Source organism: Neomonachus schauinslandi, chromosome 10 (assembly GCF_002201575.2).
Source record: "Neomonachus schauinslandi chromosome 10, ASM220157v2, whole genome shotgun sequence".
Taxonomy (NCBI): Eukaryota; Metazoa; Chordata; class Mammalia; order Carnivora; family Phocidae; genus Neomonachus; species Neomonachus schauinslandi.
The window spans coordinates 126660936-126686092 of NC_058412.1; the positions used below are offsets into that span (position 1 = coordinate 126660936).

General features: G+C 42.7%; 1 protein-coding gene across 1 annotated transcript in view; it reads right to left on the minus strand.

Moving 5' to 3' along the window:
* The window catches only part of B4GALT5 (beta-1,4-galactosyltransferase 5), a 71780-nt gene that overhangs the window by 13469 nt on the left and 33154 nt on the right, over nt 1-25157 (minus strand). Inside the window, exon 2 of the mRNA XM_021685922.1 lies at nt 3660-3794. Within this exon, the coding sequence (XP_021541597.1) occupies nt 3660-3794 (135 nt within the window). The remainder of the gene's footprint in view (nt 1-3659; nt 3795-25157) is intronic.

A 25157-nucleotide genomic window follows, 5' to 3' on the forward strand; every position in this document is an offset into this window, starting at 1 on the left:
CCCAACCACTCGCCTTAACTATAAAACTAAGTGCCTGGGGGGGCGCCTGGCTGGCTGAGTCGGAGGAATGTTCAACTCTTGATCTCAGGTGGGCGTGAGTCCCACTGTGGGGGTTGCGATTACTAAAAAACATAAATAAACATAACAAAAAAAAACCTAAGTGGGAGTTTTCTTCTGATGCCAATATTCTTTTGAGCATCTCCCCCACTGCTCACAGGAAGTTCTGCGGATTCCCGATCTCATACCCCACATGGCTTTCAGTGACAAGAAGCTTCTTCTCTAGGTTATCACATCAGGTGTATTTCCTGGCTCACAGTCCTCATTCCCTAAAGTGCATTCTTTTTTTTTTTATTTTTTAAAGATTTTATTTATTTATTTGACAGAGAGAGACACAGCGAGAGGGAACACAAGCAGGGGAAGTGGGAGAGGGAGAAGCAGGCTTCCCGAAGAGCAGGGAGCCCAATGTGGGGCTCAATCCCAGGACCCTGGGATCATGACCTGAGCCGAAGGCAGACGCTTAATGACTGAGCCACCCAGGCGCCCCACCTAAACTGCATTCTTATTAGACAATCACCACTTTAACTTTCAAGGGTAAAGAAAGCTAGCATTACTTATGTCACACGGAGCTTTTCAGCTACACTTGGCCTAATGAAGGCCACTGAATGTGGGTGTGTGCCCCCAGCACTGTGTCCAGGGTGGGGCAGCAGAGCTCAAGGACCACCTCAGTCCTGCTATCCTTGTCAAGCCCCTGGTGGCTGCTGGTGGGAGTGGTCGGGTCAGAAATGACAGTCACCCAATTATCTCAGCAGCTTCAGGTCCAGCGTGCCCTCTCTGAAGGTGCCAGGCAGAGAACTGCTTCGAAATGAATAAAAATGGTGGGTTTTCACTGGATACACCACCAATGAAATAACATTTCCTCTTTAATACCCACTCCCCAAGGATGTGCCAACAACACAGAAGCCAATTAAGATGGTAATCTCGGAATTAGGTCACAACACTTAAAATGTTTTCTTGTTAAATCTATTCACTCACGCACTCAAAAACCACTTCCTGATGGCCTACGCGCTAGGCAGTGTACAACGCGCCAGGGCTACGCAGACGGGAGAGACCATGAAGGCGCTGCCAGGATCCAGAGGTCAGCAGGCCCAACCCTGCAGCCGCACCCCGGCCGAGACTCCTGGGTGCCTCCACACTCTCATCCAGTGGGGACACAGCAGTTACCCTACTGAGTTCCTGACAAGTCCACGAGGCAATGCAAGTTACGTGTCCAGCACAGAGCAAACATGATAGCAAAGCCTGATGGCAAAGACTTCCAATTTATGAGGGAAATAGACACCATGAACACAAAATGGATGATTATTCCAACCAGAGGGATGCTGGGAAAAATTATTACAGTGTATGGTAATTTGAAAATAAACACACGCTAAGTCAAATAATAACGGGTCCCTCCTGGATATGCCTTCCAAGGGCACAACTCACTTAGTGCTTGGTTTTCAAGGACAACCACCCGTGGGGGAGTTAGTGAGATCCTGTGCTTGTGGAGGGATGGGATCCTGCTTGCGCCCCTCTAACTTCTGAGAAAGGACAGACTACTTCACCAAATGCCCAGATGGAAGTCCTAGCATCATCTGACCTTGGAGAGGCATGAACACTTGGACAGGATAAATGTCACGGCAGCACAAACGTTCCTTTTTCCTGACTCATCAGGGGAAAGAGCTCTGGAGAAGCAGTCAAAGGACTCCCTAGTTTCAGCACACGATGACAAGCAGGTTCGGGGCGGGGTTCAGGGAACACATGACCCAGTCACTCCAAACCACCCCCCCCTTAATCTGTACTACACCTAAGAAATGAAGTCACATAAAATCCTGCCTACCCGACAGGGCCATGCTGGAGTCAAGGGAGACAATGTGTGAGGGGATTGTTTGCAAAACCTAATGCCACACACGATGAATGAAGAAACAAAAGTGTGCTCAGCCTTCTCCCATGACTTCAGGTGCTCATCCGGTTCCTCTTCCAGGTCTGGGTCAGAGCTCAAGTAATTGTCCCCTGAAGCCACAATTTGGCCGAAAAGCTCTGAAAACTCAAACCCTTGCTCTTTGCAAACAAGAAGAAAGGAAGTATTAAAGCTTCAGTTTGCTAACTATACTCCTTTGTTGCTAAGTCGGCCAGCAGGGCAGACTGAAGATAAACGAGGATGTGGTCAGTTAGGGATTCCATTTCCCTTTGAGAGACAATGCTTTCTCCTGAGATCCCAAGCACCACAGAATTCTCATTTGCAATGTTTGCAAAGCAATTTCATATTCTATAGTGAGCTCTGGACAATTGCAGAACTTACTACAGAAGAAAAGAGGAAAGAGTATTTCTTAAACTATACTCATTTTATAATACTGCACTAGGCTTGAGTGAAATCAGTAGAGCCACAAGAAAGCACACCAGTTCTCAGTTAAAGAAATAAAAGGCAAATCATAAATGCTTAGCAAAATAAAATCCCAGGATCTATTTTTTAAATAAAAATCATCCCTGGCCAGACAGGAGAAGCCGCACGACTGTCCCATTTAACCATGTGGAAATACTTCCTATGTTCAATTTTTGGAGGAGTTAAAAAGAGAGACAAAAAAGATAGCTTTCAAAGGTGAAGCACTTGCCGTGTTTAGCCTTTATAAAAATAGTTAGAGTCAAAACCATGAGTGAGGAACAAGTTCTTTAATATAATGTTAGGCAAGCCATCTAACCTCTGTGTTCTTTTTTCCTCTTTATATAATTAGTGCTTATAAGATAATAAAAGCCACAGGTAAAAGCTCCAAAGATTGAGAAGGCAGAAATGTTCACTCTTGTGTCTGTCATTGCTGTCTTTAGCTAAATAGTCTGAAAAGCTTTCTGCAAAACTGAATGATTCCAACCACCAAACTCAGTCACGTAGCTGGAATTAAACCACAGGATGAAAACCACACCTGACGAGGGAAGGTAAACCAGGTAAATGATTAAATTGCTTTTTTAATTTGTGGAGACTGTCCGAGATTCCGTGATTACTATGAAGTAGAAATTTGTTAAGCCTCGAAGCATCCGTAAACAACGAGGTAAACAAGTCCTACTGGACTGACCAAATTTGAGGAGAGTCCAACGGGAAGAACAGAGTTGAAGCAACTCTCCCAGTGCGGCGACCAGGGCCAGATTTGCTCTGAAAACACTACGGACCACTACCACCACCCCAGGCAACCAACCCACCCCACAGTGTTGAACCCCAGAGTAAGTAAGCAGAAGGAAGTCTGGCTGTGTGGAACATTTTTTTGAAATCAAAGTATTTCCAGAAACAGCTTTTGGTGCTCCTGTTTTGCTTGTGTCCTAAACACAAGCTTAATTTCGGTACCCTCTTGGAGGCTAGTGCACTGAAAAACGGGGTCTTAGAAGGTATTTCTTACCTCCCCGACCCTGAAAAGTCTTAGGAGCAAAACTGGAGTCATCTGGCCACCCTTAATATACTGTTAGCAAAACGAACAAGGATTCATTTTGCAAGAGTCTCTTTTTTAGTAATAAGGTAAGACTCAGCCAAACCTTCTTTTACAATGCACTTTTCTCCAACAAAAATAATTATTCGAACCAAATTTACCTCTGTGGGGAGCAGACATTCTAATCAGATCACCTCTTTACTAAAAATATACCTGAGTCATTCATGCTACTATTCCTCTTGGCATAAGCACTCCGAACCACCTGCTCATAAACCTGAGCACCAATTGTTCTCATGTTGTCCCGGATCAGAATGCCTTGAGCTTGCATCATGAAGAGGTAGGTGTTCACTGCGGAAAACAGAAGGGGAGGGAAAAAGAGGTGAATTCAAAAACAATCATTAAAGCAAAACAAAACAAACACACATACTTGGGGTTTCTTTCTTTAAAAGAGGGAGAAGCAGGCTCCCCGCTGAGCAGGGAGCCCGACATGGGGCTCGATCCCAGGACCCTGGGATCATGACCTGAGCTGAAGGCAGACGCTTAACAGACTGAGCCACCCAGGCGTGCCATCAAAACACAACTTCTTAACCAGCCATTCTAATCTACCCTCTTTTCTCTTCACCACTGTAGAAGAGGGGTGTCCCTCAGGGGTGGCACATTTACACATCCAAACTCCGGTGTGTGCTGGAGATCATCTGAACACTTGGCTGCCGTCCAACCAGGCCCCAGGCAGGTACGCTACCAACCGCCTGGGCCACTCTGCCAGGCTCGATACACGAGGCCTCGGGCTGTCCTGGCTCTTCCACGAGGCATATTTTATTGACACCACTTCATCATTATTATCCACAGTGTCCTGCACACAATAGGCAGTAAATAATGACTAAATGGATGAAGCACAGACGTCAATTTACTTTATTTCAAGCTACTCTGTTTGGTGCTTAAACTGTGACAGGGTTGGGGATGAGGACAGACCAACTGGCACAATTGTCCATGAAAATCCCAGGTGGCCCACATTAAACAGGGACATAAAATCTTGCAAAGGATTTAAATGATCTCTAAGGTATATCCTGAGCCATAAAATAATAAACAAAAAAAAATTAATGTCTATAATGCTTTCAGAAATGAAGTGGTTTCCAAGTAGGCCTTGCACCGACTGACTGGAAGACAACCACACATTAACCTCTGACAGCGGCAGAGAAGAGATCAGATAGAATATTTATTCTCTATGGCCAGGAAAGTTATAGGAAAAGACAGCTTCAAGTTCTTAAAAATGTGTAACTCTGTGAAGCCTCTGAAAGCAAGAGTCACATCCCAGTTTTTATCTACAGCAGATAGACAGCACAGGTCACAGGAGGTAGGCAGTCTAGAAATATCCCTAAACAGATTTAAACTCCATCCAATATCAAATTTCTAATGTTTCATGGTATTTTTTTTATCATTTGGGCTATAGAATATGTACATTATACATACTGTATATAACTGCCCTGAAATCTTCCTTCCATCCCCAACATAATACTAAACCAGCTATCTTCAATAATATGAAAACAATGGGGCGCCTGGGTGGCTCAGTAGGTTAAGCGGCTGCCTTTGGCTCAGGTCATGATCCCAGGGTCCTGGGATCAGGCCCTGCGTCAGACTCCCTGCTCAGCAGGGGAGCCTGCTTCTCCCTCTCCCTCTGCCCCTGCTCATGTGCTCGCTCTCTCTCTCGCTCACTCTCTCAAATAAAATCTTAAAAAAATATATGAAAACAAATATTCATTAAACATTGCATGTAAGGCTGTTAGCTGGGCCCTGCAAAAAACATACTACTTCCCTTCCCCTAAATTTCAGTCTTCTGGGTACGTTTATCTTCTGTAAGGACACTGTTGTTGGCCCCTTTTAAATTCTTCCTCCCCTTTTTAAAGATTTATTAATTTATTTTAGAGAGCAGGGGGAGGGGTAAAGGGAGAGGGAGACAAGCAGATGCCCCACTGAGCATACAGTGCAACGTGGGGCTTGATCCCAGGACCCCAAGAGCCGGATGCTCAACCAACTGAGCCACCCAGGGGCCCCTCTCCCTTTCTTTGATCTGGAATCCCAAGTGGGGCCCATGAACTTGCACCTGTAGCAAGCTCACAAGTGATACCAATGTGGGGGGTCTGAGGACATTTCCAGAACCATGGCTCTAGAGAACTTCAGCTACATAATAAACCATGAGTAACATTCATTGAGCACTTAATTATTATCTCATTTAATTCTCATAATTCTCCTAAGAGACAAGTAATACTATTCAACTTACAGTCCATTTCTAGGCTTCAGTTTCTCCATGCAGCTTCACCAAGGTCAGCTGAGAATGGACCCTACACCAGGTGTACCTGTGCTCAAAGGACTAAGCTTTAAGACCTTGCTCATCCATGCTATAGCCACAACTTCTCCCTCAAAAGATTTCAGGAACCCACATGGCTTACACGATTACTGCTAAGGAGCCAGCTCTCCAATCTTTATCTCCTCCACAAAGCTGCCAGATGGATTTTCCTTAATTACAGATTTATCCACACTGCTCCTGCTCAAAAGCCTTCCATCCGGGGGCTTCTGCTCTCCTGTCTGCCATGCAAATCTCATTAAACTTTCAACCCCCCCGTTTACATCCTTCTTCAGTCCTCCTCTTCTGGAATTTCTGTGGTACTGTTACAGATTATCAGAATTTTGCCTCTTGTTTATATTTTATCTTAGTTGGCTAACAACTGTTTCACATGTTGGTCTTGCCATTCAACTAACAAACGTACACAAACCACCTATTAATGCTTTTTTTGATTATCTACAGGAATTAGCACAACTCTGAAAAAAATAAAAGGCCGAGGAAATAAATTTTGCCAAACAAAAGAAAATAATCACAAATTCACAGACTCAGCATTGGATGGGATTTTCACCACCATTTAATGCTTCCACACCAACCCCAAAACTGTGCCTTCCAAGAAGACTGAGTCAGTATGTAAAACACAGCCATCTTCTTAGAAAATCCTACTTTGGGTTCGGTCCAAAATGTTTCCCAATCACTTTTACCCACTGGTTCTCATTCCACCTCTTGACCGAACAGTCAAATCCCTTTCCCCCACCTAGGATAGCCAAGGACAGCATTTTCAATCTCCCTGCACCCTCACCTCGACCCACCTAATAACCTTCTCCTGCCCCTCAAGGCTAGGAAGCCCTACTTCCTTTGTGTGCCCCTCTGCATCCTGGCTGCTGGCCTCTGGATACAAGCCCAGCAGTCTACACTTGACAGAGGGTGGTGCCATGCTGACGAAACGGTCCGGGTGCAGTCTGATGGGCTCAGAAACAAGCAGGACCACCAGCAGCCCTGTTCCATCTGTTACAAAGTGGTCCACTCACCCCTCTTGGAGATTCACAATGCAGGTAACATAAGGCCAAAGAAATTCTCCAACAATGTTCAATTACCTAAAACCGGCCACTTCCCAAACCAGCCCCATTTCCTCCGATGATAACTGGCAACAACAAGTGATTCTCTGCAGAACTTTGGGAAATTCTGTTTTAGGTATTTCTATTAATAGAATTTAGAATTTTCCATTACCTGCAGGTAATCACCTGGGAATTACTGAATTGTCATTGATAAACAGGAGTCACACCACACTGATTCATATGAAGCTTGCTGGAGTCAAAAATCCTCAATCTTTCCAGATACGGGCTGCTAAAGCTGCTCCCTTCCTCTTCTGTGCTCATGCAGCTGGTTATATAGCTCAAACTATAGGACCTTACAAATGACCCCATTAAAAGTCCTGTCACTAAATTTAGCGTATGGCTCTGGCCTAAACTAGGAAGTGCATATGCACACACACATTGCTTTCAATCTAAATTATCTCATCTAAAATTCACATCTTTGTGAGATAGATATCATCGCAATTTTTTTATTTAGATAAGGAAGACACAGAAGTCATTTACCCAAGGTCACATGGTCAGCAAAGTCAAAAACCAGAGAGAGGTGAAATGAGGTGTTCCCTAACATTCTGATGAGCTTTTGGGAAAACAGTACTTTCCAATAATATGATCTTGATCAATGGTGGCTGAATCACACCTAAAAAACCCTAATTTAAATTGGCACACAGTGGCTAAGTCCTCCATCGTGTCAATAAGTAGCTACAGAGCACCTGCTTTCCTGGGTACTTTTTACAGGCAGTACTAGGCCACAGTAAGGTACAGACACAAACAAGAAATTATAATGCAGGGTGATAAATGCTAAAATAACATTTACTACTAATTCAGGCTTACTAATAACTTTTTTACACTTTCATGAGAAACCATAATTATTATCTAGCCCCGGTATCTGGGCTGAGGGATCTCTTACGACCATAATGTAGTGGAGGAAAGTAAGCCCCATTCAGGTTTGCATAATTGGAAATTTCCATCCAGGTGCCAATGTAAGCAGCCTTGGGCCATGGCTTTAACTGGAGCGTTTGTGGGAGCGAGTCACTGGGTCTCCCAACCAGAAGACATACGCTCTTCTCTCCATTAGAATTCTGGTCAGCCCCCATATCCATACGAATCAGGTAAATGATTTTCACTCGAACACACGCATTAATAAATGACTCTGACTCATAAAAATTCCTCACAAGATAATGAGATCTGACATCCCAGATGAGGAGCAAAGTAATTTGAGGAAAAGACAAAATTACAAGATCCTATATACTTAAAGAGTTCATAATTTTTTTATCCCACACATGTGTATTCTTCATGTTTGTTACATCTGCCTTGGCAAACTACAAGGAGAAAAAGAAAGATTTTCTTTTCCTGACCACTCATGAAGATCTATGTCTTACCCCCAATACGCACACACCCCCAACACACACACATGCACATACACACGCAGCCCAATCTGCCTTCCCTGCTTTATTTTCCCATTTGACATACTACACATTTTCTTACTTGTCTTGTCTACTGTTACCACCCTTACAAGAATGTGAGCTCCATGAGGGCAAAGAGCTATACCCTGGTGGCCAGAAGAGTGTGTCTGGAACCCAGATGATGCACAACCAATATGTGAGTAAGTGAGTAAGTCAGGACACTAAACAATGGAATCTTCTGAACTAGGCTGTGCCCAAGGAAGCAGAGATATGGGATTCCAAGCCCTTCTCTTACATTAGCTCCCTCTCCTTTATGAGAGAAACCCCAAATGTTGTTCCCTGAACTAACCTGTTCCTAAGAAAAGTTCAGCAATTCCTTTTTACCAATTGAGCAGAACTGCCAAAGAGATTAGTTTTTTTCCCCAAAATATGTTCTCTGGTACTCTCCCTCCTCACGAAGTTGTTTGGTTTTCTTTCATGTTCCTTAATATAATGCACAAGATTATTCAAAACCTCATACAAAAGGGGCGCCTGGGTGGCTCAGTCAGTTAAGCAACTGACTCTTGGTTTCAGCTCAGGTCATGATCTCATGGGTTATGAGATCGAGCCCTGCATAGGGCTCCCCACTCAACGGGGAGTCTGCTTAAAGATCCTCCCTCTCCCTCTCTTCCTACCCTCATGCATGCTCTCTCAAATAAATGAATAAATCTAAAACAAAAACAAAAAACCTTGTACAACATTATTTGTAACAGAAAAACACTGGGAAAAACCTAAATGTCTATCCAAAAAAGACTAGTTGAATAAATTATTGTATATTCACATGGATGGAGTACTATGAGGCCATAAAGAGGGAAGAACCATTAATAATAGCCCCAAACTGGAAAGAACCCACAAGTCCATCTACAGTAAAACAGATTAAAAATTTGCAGCTTATCTGAATCTTGGAATACTATACAGCAACCAGAATGAACAAACCATAACTATATGCAACCACACAAGTGGATCTCTCGATCATGTGGAACAAGGACACCAAAGAGCACACGGTATCATTCCATGTACATAAAGTCTAAAACAGGCACAACCAGTCTATAGTGTAAGAAGTCAGGAAAATAGGTATCCTTGGAGTGGGCAGTGGGGTTGGAAGGGGGCTTCTGGTAATTGTTTTATTTCTTGGGCACACAAACGTGTGTTCATTTTGTAAAAATTCACCAAGCTGTTCACTTATCTGTGAATACTTTAGTAAGTATATTTCCATAAAATTTACCCCCCCCCAAAAGAATAAAGAAAATCTGTGAACTGAATTCCAGGATTATCTTGTTAAATGAAAAAAAAAAGCCAAGAGCCTTAATAGCATGCACACGCATGCCTGTGTGCTGTTTCAGCAATGAGGTGAAATTTATACACTCACACATTTTTATAAAAAGAAACACACAAAAGGCAAACCAGGTAAAACACTCATTATATACGGATTATGTGCCAAGAACTGCCCTCTGCTCTGTGGATAAAAAGTTAATTATAAATAAGATACAGTCCTTGTGATTATCTGTAGTGCAGGACCCAGACAAGGAAACCTGTAACTAGTCATGTTTCCAAGGGACAGCAGAGTGGCTCCTAAATCAGACTGTGAGGGCGGGGAAGGGAAAATACTCTCAAGGAGAGGCTGAGTCTAGGGGCGCCTGGGTGGCTCAGTCAATTAAGCGTCTGCCTTCAGCTCAGGTCATGATGCCAGGGTCCTGGGATCGAGCCCCGCATCAGGCTCCCTGCTCGACGGGGAGTCTGCTTCTCCCTCTCCCACTGCCTAGCTGTGCTCTCCCTCTCTTGTCAAATAAATAAATAAAATCTTAAAAAAAAGAAGAAGAAGTTGAGTCTATGGTTGGGTCTTGAAAGAAGAGTGCAGAATAGGCTGGGGAAGAGCACCCATGAGGACGAACGGGTATCAAGGGAGAAAACATGTTTGAGGATCGAAAAGCAGTTCAGTAGGGCTGGACTGAAGGGTATGTACAGCAAAAACGAGAGAGGAGGCTAGAAAAACAGAGGGGGCGAGATCATAAAGGGCTTTATGTACTATATTTAGGGGCCTGACACTGAAGAAATAGTCCAGGATCAGATTTCCGGTGGGCCAACTAGTAGGTTATTAAAACAAGTAAATTCACCCCTACTTACATTCATGGCTCCAGATAAAGGGCTGATATTTTTAGGATCTAGACCTAAGTTCCTTAATCAAAGGAAGGAAGTTCTTTGGATGAACTGACTGAGGCTCTGTGTGCAGAATCCCACTTGGTTATTAAAAGTTGGGTGTCCAGGGGCGCCTGGGTGGCTCAGTTGGTTAAGCGACTGCCTTCGGCTCAGGTCATGATCCTGGAGTCCCGGGATCGAGTCCCACATCAGGCTCCCGGCTCGGCGGGAAGCCTGCTTCTCCCTCTCCCACTCCCCCTGCTTGTGTTCCCTCTCTCGCTGTCTCTCTCTCTGTCAAATAAATAAATAAAATCTTTAAAAAAAAGTTGCCTGTCCAAATCTTACCAAAGGCCGTATTTTCCCTCGACGTGAAGCAGCAGGAGGAATCTCCTGTCTGCCAAATCTTGGAGCCAGCAGATGGAGAGAAGATGTCAAGATAGAAAGCTGGAGACTACTCATACTAACTACAGCTGGGGAGGGCTGGGGTGCAGCGCGGGCTTTTGACAGTCCGCAAAGGTGCTGCTTAGCATTCAAGTGGGTTGCCAGACTCCCTGTTCTTTCCCTGGATTTACTCACACCAGGCATCTCTGTTCCGTCCCCCCTTACAGACCACACAATGTGTGATTTATAACAGTGTCAAATACATTCCAGGAAAACACTGTAACAAATCTTATGAACCAGGGTTATACCCCATTTGGATGTCCATGCTCTCAAAATAAAGGCTGGGGAAAGAGAGAGTGTAAAGAGAACAGAAGAAGCAGAAAAGGAATAACTAGAGGAAAACAGGAAGGCTGCTCACTTTCTCTCCCGTCCCCCACATACAAGAGACACATAGAAGATTCGAAACAAATGAAGGGGAAACAAAGAACAACGGATGTGTCTTAGAGTTTTGGACTTGAGTTTTGCCATGCGAGAGTCTATCTGCAAAACCTACACTACCTTTTTTGACCAATATTTTCTGAGAAAAACAAGAACCAGAAAAAATTACTGATCTCTACCACCAAAAACAGAGATTATCAATATTCGCTGCTCTACACGGAGGTGTTCTGTAAAGAATGCATTCACTGATTCTGCTTATAAGGAGATGGATTCCTGGGGGACGTAATACATTTACTGAGCCCCTGTGTGCCAACACTTTCCCAAATACTTGTGTCGTCTCATTCTCTCCTTACACTAAATCAAGGTAGGTTATCCCCCTCATTTTACAGATGTGGGGACTCAGGCCCGGAAAGGTAACTTGACTGTGTGTAACCAAGATTTGTCTCCAGAATCCAAGTTTTTAACAAATACTATGTTCCATCATCTTCTCAGGTTCTCAAATGCCTAGAAATCCCTTGAACACACAGCTCTTATTCCCACACTTTGCTTACAGATTCCTTTTATCTGGATCCTCAGTGTCAATATCTTATACCTGATTGGCTCCCAGTATCCCACTTCAGTAGTGCATGCCAATGCTCATGATATATAGTATGGTGAGTCCCTAAAATTTTATTAAGTTTTATAAAAATGTAGTACGTTTGGGGCGCCTGGGTGGCTCAGTTGGTTAAGCGACTGCCTTCAGCTCAGGTCATGATCCCAGGGTCCTGGGATCGAGTCCCGCATCGGGCTCCCTGCTCTGCGGGAAGCCTGCTTCTCCCTCTCCCACTCCCCCTGCTTGTGTTCCCTCTCTCGCTGTGTCTCTCTCTGTCAAATAAATAAATAAAATCTTTAAAAAAAAAAAAAAAAAAATGTAGTACGTTTGAAGCTCTAATGTAAGTCCTGATTTTTTGCGTTTCAGATCTACTTAAAATGTTGGAGGCTCACACTATACACTGAGAAATATTAAGATCCAAGGTTGTGGGTGCACAGTGACACATATTTAAGAAAGAAAATAAACCTGTTCTGTTTTGTTTTGTTTTTTTAAGATGCAAGGAATTTTTTCGGGGCACCTGGTGGCTCAGCCGTTTAGCCTCCGATTCTTGATTTCGGCTCAGGTCGTGATCTCAGGGTCCTGAAATGGAGCCTGGCGTGGGCCTCTGCACTGGGGTGTGGAGCCTGCTTAATTAAGATTCTCTCTCTCCCCCCATACCCCCTTCTCCCCGCTCGTTCTAAAAAAAAAAAAAAAAAAAAGATGCAAGGAATTTTTTGACAAGCGATTTATAGCCTTTGGCATATCTATTTTAATGTTCAAGAGCAACTGTGTGGCAATTTTCACACAAAAAGTATTTAAAGAAAACTGGGTGTTGGCAGGGGAGACATTAAGAGAGTAAGGAACCTCCAAAATTATTTTGGGGGAAAAATTTCACTTGACAAGTCTTTTGCTTTCCTAGTTCTTCCCATCTGAAGCAAAGAAACCACCAAGTTGATCACAGGTTCTGTTTTCCACCCTCTCTAGTTATTATACCCAGCTATTAAAACAAAAAAAACAAGTGGTAAAAATTAACAACTATGAAATACTCTGTAAACATTTCTACAGACCTGTTAGTCTATTATCTGTTAAATTATTAAACTGTACATGAGATTAGAAATGAAAATTCTGCCTAAAGAGATATTAACTAGCCGAGCAGCCTAAGGCAGTCACTTTAGCTTTGTTTCCCCCCAAATTCTTAACAGCATGGTTACCAACCTCCACAAGTACATACCCACAAGGGGCTCGGCCAACACGGATGCCCCAATCTTGCACTGTGTAACCTGCATGGAACCCTGGGTCAGAGAAAACTAGAAATTACCTTTCTGGTACTGTTCCCATTGAACACCTGCAGGTACCCTGGCCCTACCCTGGGGGGTAAAGTCTCAGGGTGGAGATGTCACTGTTGGGACCAATGAGCAACATGCTTTCGGCAGCTGACTCCAGACAAAGGCTCTGCCCACCTCTTGGGCCTCACCTCCCCACAGCCAGGCAGAACCGCTCCTCCGTCTGACTGTGCTCTGGTGATCCCTGCTCATACTCATTCTAAGCTTTCATGGCCCCTTTCATAGCTTTTCCTGATATCATCCCACCCCCCAGGATTACAACGGTCCAGACTCTTTTCCAGTTGATACATAAACTTTTATCCATGACCCTATACATCTGAGCATGGCTCTTTCAGCAAGCTGTAAGAGTATGGAATGCCTTATTCTTTCTCTTTTTTAATCTATAATGTCTGATAAATAGTAGACACTTAGCTATTTATTAAATTAATGAATTACAGCTCAGCACACAGCATGCTGTTATGGCCATTTGGTGGAGGTGACCTGTTTTCAAAAGCTAGAAGTATACTGGCTTTTCTGCAACCACACCACACAGATTCAGCCAGAAAAGGGCAGAGTGAAACATACACTTGACTAACTTTGCTAGTGTAAGTGTAAATTGGTATAACCCTCTGGAAAAACTGTTTGCAAATTCAACAAAGAGCCATAAAAATGCTCATATCCTCTGATCTAGCAATTTCAAGGAAACTTTTCCAAATATGCAGACATTCTTTGCACAGTCTTTTATTAAATGATTTCTAAAAGCAAAAACTTGGAAAACAATTCAAAAGCAACAATAAGATAACAGATAAGTTAACTGTGATACATACACTTGACAGGATCTTATACAGCTTTAAAAAGCTATGAAACCTCATAAACGTAACAGATGTAGAACACCTAGCACAGACTACCACACTTAACATGAAAAAAGTTCTGTTATATTACAGTAACTAGTGCTAAAGAATAAGCACATGCATAAGGCAAAAGAAGACTAGAAGCAAGGATACCCATGTGCTTAGGTGTTAACAGCGTGAGTTGACTTTCTTCTGCTTCTACAACTTTTCTCTACAACAGTTTTTAAAAAAAAAATATATATATATATATATATAACACAGGAAAAAAAAATAAACGATTCCTCCAGCCAGACTGAATTTATCTAACAATAGACATTAATAAACAAAACATTCGCAATTTCATTCTTTAGCTGTCAGACTGGGGGTGGGGAGAGGAGCAAGTATGTAAAGTATGCAGCTGTCATACTTGAATAATCTCCACATCAACATTCTGTTCTAGAAAGGTGGTCAATAACCGCCACTCCTCAAGTCCTCCCTACCCTGAAGCCCAGGAATGTCTACAGAATCCAGGAATTTACGTACTGACAAGGAGTTCTAGTTTTCTGTCTTTGGGGAATGGAGCATACGTACACCGCACAAATGACAGGAAGAGTAAGAAATCCCTCATGGGGCACCTGGGTGGCTCATTCGTTAAGCGTCTGCCTTTGGCTCAGGTCATGATCCCAGGGTCCTGGGATCGAGCCAGCATAGGGCTCCCTGCTCTGTGGGAAGCCTGCTTCTCCCTCTCCCACTCCCCCTGCTTGTGTTCCCTCTCTCACTGTGTCTCTCTCTGTCAAATAAATAAATAAAATCTTTAAAAAAAAGAAACCCCTCATAAAAATCTGCCTTCCAAGGAAGATGGTGGAGAGGAAACTCCTCGACTGGGGAGGTCAACAACACTGGTTTTGAGTACCGTCCCTGGCTGGCTCTGTGGTCTCTGGACCTCAGCCGCCCCATCTTTACAACATTCATGTTGAACTGCGTGTGGTTTTCTCCATCTTTCCAACCAAGCCTCAACCCCCATCACTGATACACAGGAGATCTGCGGATAAAATTACACTACATGCATTCAAAATATAAGGTTATATAATACTGAAACCTTCCGATTCTTCTCCCTTCCCTTTGGACCTTGAGGATCACTGAACTGCCAAGCCTCCTTACATTCAAAATCTCACAATTCTAAGTGTGTTTTCTCCTTTCTTTGCTTTGGAAAAACTCGCCTACATACACCTCAGATTTACGGTTGTCTGCCTTCTCTCCTCTCCTTTTCCATAGCTGGTTAGGGTTTGACTGTCCTACACTATTGGCCTTCATTTCTAGAACAATGGTGCTTCAGCCCCCTTCGTGATAAAGCTGGAGGGCACCTGAATGGATGGGAAAGCACATTCCCAGAGCTACCTCCTTCTCCAAACAAGTTGGTCAGGATATTATACTGGAGCTACCTACAATGAACGAGGATCATAAAAGGGCTTCTAATTCTATGTATTTCCTCTCTTACCATGCTAAAAAATTATAATTTAGTGATGATTTAAAAGAATGCAATTCTATAGCAAAGAGTTGAATCTCTCTACTTCTGAAATGCTATCTGCCTACAACTAAGTTTCTTCTATCCTTTTGCAAATTTGAAACATAAGATTTTAGGATGAAGCTAGAAGTTGCTTGCATTTTCAAAAGACTGATAATAATGGGGGTGTCGGGGTGGTTCAGTCAGTTAGGCTTCTGACTCTCCATTTCTGCTCAGGGTTGAGAGTTCAAGTCCTGTGTTGGGTTCCAGACTGCGCATGGAGCCTACTTAATAAAAAATAAAAAAGGGACTGATAATAATGAATGTTGGTGAGGATGCAGGGAAATAGGTATCTCATGCCTGCTGAAAGGAACATAAATTGGGATAACCAACCCTTAGAGGGCCATCTGGCAATGTATATCAAAATGAAATGCTCACACTCTAACCCAACAGTTACCACTTTCAGGTATTCGTCCTATAGAAATAACTGGATAAGTAAGTGTGTTCAAGGATGTTTATCTCGGTACTATTTATAAAAGCAAAACCACAAACCTACCTAAATGTACAACAAAAGGGACTAGGGACAAAAATTATGGCAAAGTCACGCCATGGAAATCTAAGCAATCATTACTTCATCTAAAAAATCATCCTGTAGAAGAATGTATATAGTATACCACATTTGGATTAAAGAAAAAGACACAGAGGAATATATATGCATAAAACAATTTTTAAATGTTCAGTGTCATCTCTGCTTAGAATTATGGGGTCATCTGCACTTTCTTTTCTTTGTTACAATGCAGCATTTCCATAGCCATCAGAAAAATCTTTGTATAATAAAGAAGTTCTCTGTTCCAATAGTGAAAGCTCTTGCAGTAACCAAATCTGTTTGAACTGACCCCAAATTTGAAGTTTTCAGAGTTACTGAGAATGCCTTTTTCACATAGCACCCACTGAGTATCTATGAACACACTCTAGGAATGCTGCCTTCAAACATGGTCTTTTTCTTTCTTTTCATTTTTTTTTTTAAAGATTATTTACTTGAGAGAGAAAGACAGTGAGTGAGCGAACACGTGCTCAAGGGGTGAGGGGCAGAAAGGGAGAGGGAATCTCAAGCAGGTTCTGCGCTGAGCGGGAGCTAAAGCAGGGCTCCACCTCTGACCATGAGATCATGACCTGAGCCAAAACCAAGAATCGGATGCTTAACCGACTGAACCACCCAGGTGCCCCTCTTTCTTTTCATTTTTTAAAACAATCATACATTTTAATGGGGGGGTGGGGAGAAGCAGGCGGTACAAGAACACAACCGAGCTTTTGCCTTATTAGCCCCTCACTCTTTATTGCTCCAGCTAATTTCCCTGATCTTAAACCATTATTCCACCTTCACCTACACCCAAATGATTCATAATTATCCTAAAACTTCTGATCTTTCTAGTTAAAACCTCACCAAGCAAGCTTCCTCTACCTAGCCCACAATCCCAAAGTATTCGTCCACTGACAGTTCTTTGGCCTCCCTCCTGATCCTCTTTTGGAAAGGAGATTATTCTCCATGTCCTATGGGGATAATATATTATAATCATATTACTATTAGCCTGGAAGACTGTAACACACTAATAGGGTTATCTACTCTTTAGGAATTTGTTTCCAAAAGGCATCATTCTAGCTGAGATTAACACTTACACTGTCAGACACATGAAATCAGAGCCATCATTTCCATAGAAAGGCAAAAATTACCAGAGAAAGCACTTGAAAATGTCTTGACTCTCGGCATAAACACTTAGCAAAGAAAGATCTTCCCTTGACACCCCATAGGTATGAACCCTTCCTCCAGACCAGATGGTTTGTCCTTAGCAGACATGAAATTGTCCTAGAAAGGGGTCCTCTGAGCCATGCAAAGCACTGGACTCATTTTCTCTCATCTCTTATATTGCTTTGTCTTTCACTTGATCCAGGATATTCAGACATTAGCATTTCTTTCTTTAGCTAAGTGATGTTCACAAGTTTAAGCAATGCAAGACCTACCAAGTCCACAGAAACAGAAGGGCCAACCAAGAGAATCCTGGAAAGCGTAATGCATGGTCAGAACTTGTAAGACTACTCCTAAACATTAAAAAAAAATTCGTCCCACAGATTACTTGATTGCAAAGGGGAAAATGTACGTTACAATGGAGAATTCAGACAGGCACCCCTTGACCAAGGGATCAAGCTGGACATCCCTAACACTGGAACTAGCTGACATTACCTTCAGAATATTCTTGCCAGAAACTTGTAACCTCAATCTAATCAAGCTTTCAGAACTGTCTCCCAGTTTAGAAAAATTCAGGGGATTAAAAAACACATCAAACTGACACCAAGCAATTCCAGAATGTAGAACATTCTGTAACAACTGGCCTGGTCTCTTCAAAAAGTTACTATAATGAGGAGTATGGGGAGGGGTGGGAAGGCAGCTACAGACTGAGACCAAAGAGACAAACTCAAACATAGTATGTGATTTGAGGGGAGGGTGGCTATAAATAACACTTTGAGCACCACTTGGGAAATTTGGATATGGTCTGGATATCAGAAGATATTTTCAAAGCACTGTTAATTTCAATAACAGTATTGTGGTTATGTCTATCATTTTTTTTAAAGATTTTATTTTTAAGCAATTTCTACACCCAATGTGGGGCTTGAACTCACAACCCCAAGATAAATAACTGCATGCTTCACCGACTGAGCCAACCAGGCACCCCAATCCTTGTCATTTTTAAGAGATGTGTGCTGATGCATTTAGACGTTAAATGTCTTGCTGTATCTACAGTTTAATTTCACATGGCTGGGGTGCGGGGGGAGCCGGAGTTAAAATAAATAAAGCAAAATGGTAATAACTGTTGACCCTAGATGAAGGGTAATGTGTATACTGTGTTATTCTTTTAACTTTTTCTGTAGGTTTAAATTTTTTCCATAATAAAAAGCTGCAGGAAAAGTTTGATTTTGGATGCTATCTAAATTGCCAACTAAATCTAAATTAAAGTATATTAATACCATACTAAGAATCCTGTAAGTGGATCACAAATTATAATACGGGGAGTAAATACCTAAGTAATGTTTACATAAGAAGTTAAAGCATTCGGTGGCTATTCTATGCCAACAAAAAATTATTTTGTTTCTGAAACCAAGAACTGCATTTACTCTTTTCATATAATTTCAATGAACTGAAGAGAAATTACAAATAAATTTTCCTGTTGCTCCCTCAATTTATATTTGAATGGCTTTCCACTGCCATCAAGGTCAAGTTCAAATTCCTCTTGCATAGCATAACTTGCAAGAGTCCATGAAACCTGGCCTGTCTCTGCAATTTCTTATCTTGCCACTCCCCAATCCCACCCTGGATGGGCATCAGCAACTCTCTGCAACCAGCCAAGATCTCAGACAACACTGCTCCTCTTGCCTGGAACTTAAAGACACAAAACCCAAGATAAAGACAAGGAAAAAGTTCCAGGAAAAATCAACCATCACAACAAAAGCATGTGCTCAGGATGAAAAGGGAGGGGGAACCGAGAAGATGCCAGCAAACGCCACACCCTCTCTCTTAGCAAGTAGTATTCCTAGCTTGGCTTGTTTGCTGCTCCCTTTCAAAATTACATCTGCAGGTTTACCGAAAGGAAAGTAACTAAAAATTCCTGAGGTTGACCTTACTCTCAGACAAAAATTCCTAGGACTGCACACCCCACAATCAAAAAACAAAAACAAAAAAACCTTTTATAGGTTAAGAGTTAAAACTCAGTATGCCCAAAGACTTTTTAGACGACTCTGGGCTGACAACCACAGAGCACTGAAATGCCACAAAAATTAAATTATGGTGCTTTGTAATAGATTTAGCATTATTTTTAAATATTAACAAGACTGCCGGAGGGAGTAAGTTTATCAAGGGATAAGAATCATAGCAGTATACCCAGTTCACTCAGAGGCCAATTAACATCTCCCACCACGCCCAAGACCTAGACTCTCCAGGCTTCCAAGTTGCTGTGGGTTTGTCGGCAGGGGCCCCTGACCAATAAGCTACTGCAATCAATGCTCTAGGCGCTTGGTGTACAGGGAGGCCGAACTTGAACTAGTATAACCATGTGAGCTAACCTCCCATGTCTGTACTCTGTTTTGCTTCTTTTGCTGTCTGAAGACCCCAACACCCAATAACGTGGCTGTATGATTTTTAGTTTCTCTTCTCACCTTGGATTTTCCTTTCCCACAGTTATTTTGAAAATCAGCAAATGCCTAACGTTCATAAACTTTTGTCAGTAGCCATCTGTGATTTTTACAATTAGATCACTGTTAAAAGGGAGCATAATTTTTAGCTCTGGACTTTACTTCAACAATCTGGCAAATTATTAAGGGGATGAGTGATTTTACCTTTAGAGCAGGGTCATTGTACTATGCCACCCTAAAAAAACCCAATTCTTAAACGACTACAGGCCTGGAGTCTTCTGGTTAGAGAAGACTCCCCTCTCCTCCATATCCAGCCCCCCAAACAAAGCTTGGCACTTTCTGGATCCCTTCTCATAAAATGACCAGGCCACTGAGAAATTTTTGAGGGGTTATTATCAGGTAAAAAGAGAAACTTAAAAAAAAAAAATTGTTCTAGGAAAGCTGTGAACTATATAAGAATAAGAGTAGGCACGCCTGGGTGGCTCAGTCAGTTAAGCATCTGACTCTGGATCTTAGCCAGTTCTTGATCTCAGGGTTGTGAAGTTCAAACCCTGCACTGGGCTCCACACTGGGCGTGGAGCCTACTTTAAGAAAAAAAAAAAAAAAAAAAGAATAAAAAGAAAATGAAAAAAAAAAAAACATCAGGTAACACCAACTAAACCTCTCTAAATGGACCCACAGATTTTCTTGAAGTGTCTTTTGCTAATTTGCGGCCAGAGCACAACACACTCAAGAAAATGATGCTCACAGCAGGACACTAACACCAAGTAATTTTATGAGATTATGTCTGCGTCTGTGCTAAATAATTTATGCTGGGAGTGGTAATAAAAGCAGAGATGAAGTTAAGCTATTGATTGAAGATACTAACCTTGTCAAACAGAGAGAGAGAGAAGGATGAATGGGTACCTTCCAGACCCAGCACAGATGAACCTGCCAAATGATCTCCTCCTTGAAGAAGTCCCGTTGCTCTTACGGGCAACACTGTTTGCACCTGGCAGATGTGCACTGACTGCAAAGTGTGCGAAGGCCCCATGGTGCCAGGCCTAGAGTAGCACACAGCTAAACTACTAAGAAGCTGGCTGAAGGGAGGAGAAGCACCACCGGATACGAGACAGTGAGCAGCTGTGGCAGCCCACGCTCGGGGAGGAAAAGGAAGCGCTGCACAGTGAGTGTTCTCACTCTTTAGAAGAACAAGGTTAAATGGCATTCATCCTCTGCGTTTACCGTGATGAGTACCTGCTGCTTTCTGGTGAGTGAAAATGAAGGGGAGTCATTCTGAGAAGCAGAGAATTACTTCTGTATTCCTCTACCTACATAAAGGCATCATCATCCTCAAATTATGGGACCGGGGCATTCGAATACCACCCGATGAGGTGTGTGCCCATCTTTCAAGAGGCGCTACAGTTTTGCTGACTTCTCTGTCTGCACGCAGCCTTTTCAGAAGAAGCTTAGAGCGTTAGCCAGAGAGCGCTACAACTTTCTGATGCCATGTGGTGAGCATGGGCTAGAAAGGAACCACAGGGCTTCAAAGGTGGTCACAACCAAACGAGCTGCTGTGCACAGATGACCCACACTCAACTAAAACATAAGTTCCTCCGTAGTATGAGAAGTCTGAATCTCCCTCCCCAGAGCCCGGCCCTAAGGTAACACTGCGTCTGGTAAAACATGCATCATGCCATCCACCCTGCCCCCCTCCCACCACCGCCTAGCACCGCACCCAATAGCAGTTTCCCCAAGGCAGCACTTCCTGAACAGCACTGCTCTTTAATCCACAGACAATTCAGGCTAATATGCACTATTATTTCTAATTTCTAATCCCCTTTCATACCACTTAGACTGTGAACACCGATCTCTGATCCCTAATGCTACGTGCACACACTTCTTGGCAATGATGTTAAAGTAAGGCTTCCTTGATTCTTATTCGATCTATTTCTGATTTCTTAAGTGGAACTCTCTCCGTAGGGAAAGGGGGGAGACTGCTTTTTTATTATGCAGCTGAATGGATAAAACAAAATTTAAATATAACCAGAATGCAATACAAAATAACAGTTATGTCCTGCAAAATTACATATAGATTTGGCTAACGTGATAGGCGAAATATCTTTTAGGTCATAAGCAGGTGTTCTAAAAGATATTTTCCATCTTGGGGCGCCTGGCTGGCTCAGTTGGAAGAGCATGCGATTCTTACTGTCGGCGTTGTGAGTTCAAGCCCCACACTGGGCGTAGAGAGTACTTAAAAATAAATAAATTTTAGGGGCGCCTGGGTGGCTCAGTCAATTGGGCATCTGCCTTTGGCCTGGGTCCTGGTCCCGGGGTCCTGGGATCGAGCCCCGCATCTCCTCGCCCCCACCCGCCGCTTGTGATCTCTCTCTCTGTCAGATAAATAAAATCTTAAGAAAAAAATTAAATAAATAAATTTTAAAAATAGCAATTTTTTTGAAAAGAGCTATTTTCCACCTTCAGACACAGAGTAAATAAATTTTATTTCTTCAGAGCACAGGAAAATAGCAAAGTAGAGAATCAGATGACATTGGAAGGGAGCCTAGATCTCACCCCTCCTGATACACCAATCAGATACAGCCTAGGGCTCTTGAGCTAAATTAAAAGATGAAGGTCAACTTGGTTACTAATTTCCCAGAGACAGCCCAAGGGAATCAAGATAGAAAAGCAGAACCAACCCTGGAACTCAAATAGGATTAAATGCATGTCACAGCTTTATTTATAGTCCAGAACAAGTAGATAATAATTCAGCTGGACAAGAGTTTAGGCCCTTTCCTGAGCTGATTCACCTACTGTTCAAAGAATGTAGGTACCTTCCTATTGTAGCCATGAGCTAGGCACCAGCCATGAGTCCTTAAGCAGATACACCCAATGGTGTGGACACCGCCTCTGCAGGGCAAGACTTAACAATCAGCTGGCCAGGACGTCTTGAAAAAAAGCCTACCAATGCTTGCTTGATAAGATACATAATCACTGAGCCCTGGAAGCCATCCAGGGACTCACGGGGGCTTTGGCAGGACAAAGTGGGGCAGACAGGTAACAAGGGCATATTCTTTTCAAACTTCCTCCTTGCACAAGCCTTAATCAAGAAGAAAATTAAGAGTTAAGGGGTTTCATTTAATTTCGATGAAGTATCATTATTTCCATTTTACAGAAAAACCAACCGAGAGTCAAATATTGCTTTGATGTGGCCTACAAGTTCTCACCAAGCTTGCTACTAAGGCCTTGGTGATCCTTGGCCTCCGGAACCCCCTCAGTACAGGCTGCCGTTGCCCTTACAGCTAATGGGCAAAAATGAAAAGTCCTCAGCATTCATGGAGCCCAAAGCAAAGTCCCCTCCAATCTCCCAGATATATTAATTTCATCCCTTGCCCACTAGATGGTTACATAAAAAGAGAAAAAAAAAAATTTTAAAACCTAGCACCAGACCCAAAACTAACCACAGTTCGAAAGCAGAGAACGATGGATACTTTGACCTTCCTTTTCAACTCCTTATAGTGGACCGTTTTCAGCACTGCTGGGGTGACTCAATGAGCTCTGGGAAGTGACATGAAAACTCTACCTGAAACTACTAGCTCAGGGCTGGGTCCTGAAAACAACCTCTTGCCTCTAACTTTCTTCTCAAAAAAAAAAAAAATAATAATAATTTTTTTGACAAAGATTTTTTTTTTTGCAATTGCCAGTCTTCAAGTGAAACTGAAAATTAATTTTCATTCTACTCTCCATCATTCCCTGCCACCACAGTAAAGAACATTACTGAGCCTTGCCTAGAAAACTCAATGTTGGTTAGACAAACAACGCCTTGTTCACATGTCAACTGAGCTTTCAGTGGACTTAACTCCTGACCCCCAAAGGAGGGCCAGGTTCTCCCTCAATGCACTCCCTGCCATAAATACTGCTGTTAACTAGCAGAGTCAAGAGCTTATTTAGGAGATATGGCGAGTAACACCACAAATGCCTTGATGCAACAGGCAAACGTTACAGGACTTGCCCCCAATCTTAGCAATTTGTCAAATGAGCAAGCTGTAAAATTATGCTCTCCAGAAATACCTCTCATCCCATTTCCAGAAGGATCTATTCTGACACAACTGCTACCTATAAGCTGTCACTTTTTAAGGTTTTCTATCGATTTCAAATGAGACCACCTTATCCTCCAATTCACAATGCCATAATATCAGAAAATCCATCAGATCACATTAGAGAGTCAATCATCCAGCTATTTATTATCGTCACTATTTTGCTGGTTGCACAAATAAGAAGGGGGCTACGTGGGCTGAAGGAGTACTTCCTCAAGCTCTTACGGCTTCCCAGATGCACAGACCAGGAATGTTCTGGAACACAAGGCTGAGTCATTGAGACCGCTCAGAAGCAAGGCACTCCTCTTCGAAACAGGACTCAATATAAGAGGTTTGTATTAATTAGTCAAAGACATTTAAAAAAAAAAATAATGAAAGCACTGACAGGCTACAACATGGATGAACCTTGAGGATGTTATGCTAAGTGAAATAAGCCAGACACAAAAGCACAAATATTGCATGATTCCATTTATACGAGGGACCTAAAACAAGCACATTCATAGAGACAGAAAGTAGAAATGTGATTATCAAGGACCAGGAAGAAGCAGGACTGGGGAGTTGTTGTTTAACAGGCGCAGAGTTTTTGTCTGGGATGAGCAAAAGTTCCAGGAATGCACAGGGGTGATGGTTGCACAATATTCACAGTGAACTAAATGCCGCTTGACTGCATACTTACAATGGGTACAATGATCAATTTTATGTTATGTGCATTTTACCACTATTTTTTTTAAAAAAGCTGTATGTAAGACCTAGAATTAGTAAGATCAGCGGTGGTAAATAATAAGCCTAAACCAAGGGGCACGGAGGTTCTGTACTTCAAATCCATTTAAGAGTGAAAAGAATCAGGGCGCCTGGGTGGCTCAGTCAGGTAAGTGTCTGACTCTTGATTTCAGCTCAGGTCATGAGATCGAGCCCTGAGTCCGGCTACAGCTCCGTGCTGGGCGTGGAGCCTGCTTAAGATTCTTTCTCCCTCTGCCCCTCCCCCACTTAAAAAAAAAAAAAGAACGAAGAGAATCCACACTCCCAAAGTGTAGAAAGAGTCCAGACAAAGCTATAGCCACTCCCACTCTTCTCCATCCAGCCTCATGACCTTGAATGTTACGTTCACGCTGAAGGCTCCCGACTGAGTCCTGCTTTGACTTCTATGCACTGGTCTGCAGGCCAACTGCATCCTTGACGTCCCCATTTGGATGTCTTAACAGTCTCCCCAAACTTAACTTGTCTAAACCAAATCACTGTCCTCACCCACCACCTGCCCCACCTACAGCCTTCCTGTCTTGGTTTAAGTACAACCCTACCCTGCCACCTCACCCCTTCACAGCCATTCTCAACCAGGAACTGTGAGACATCCTTCTTAACAGATGGTTTCAGTCCTCCCTCTTCAAAAACTTCCAATG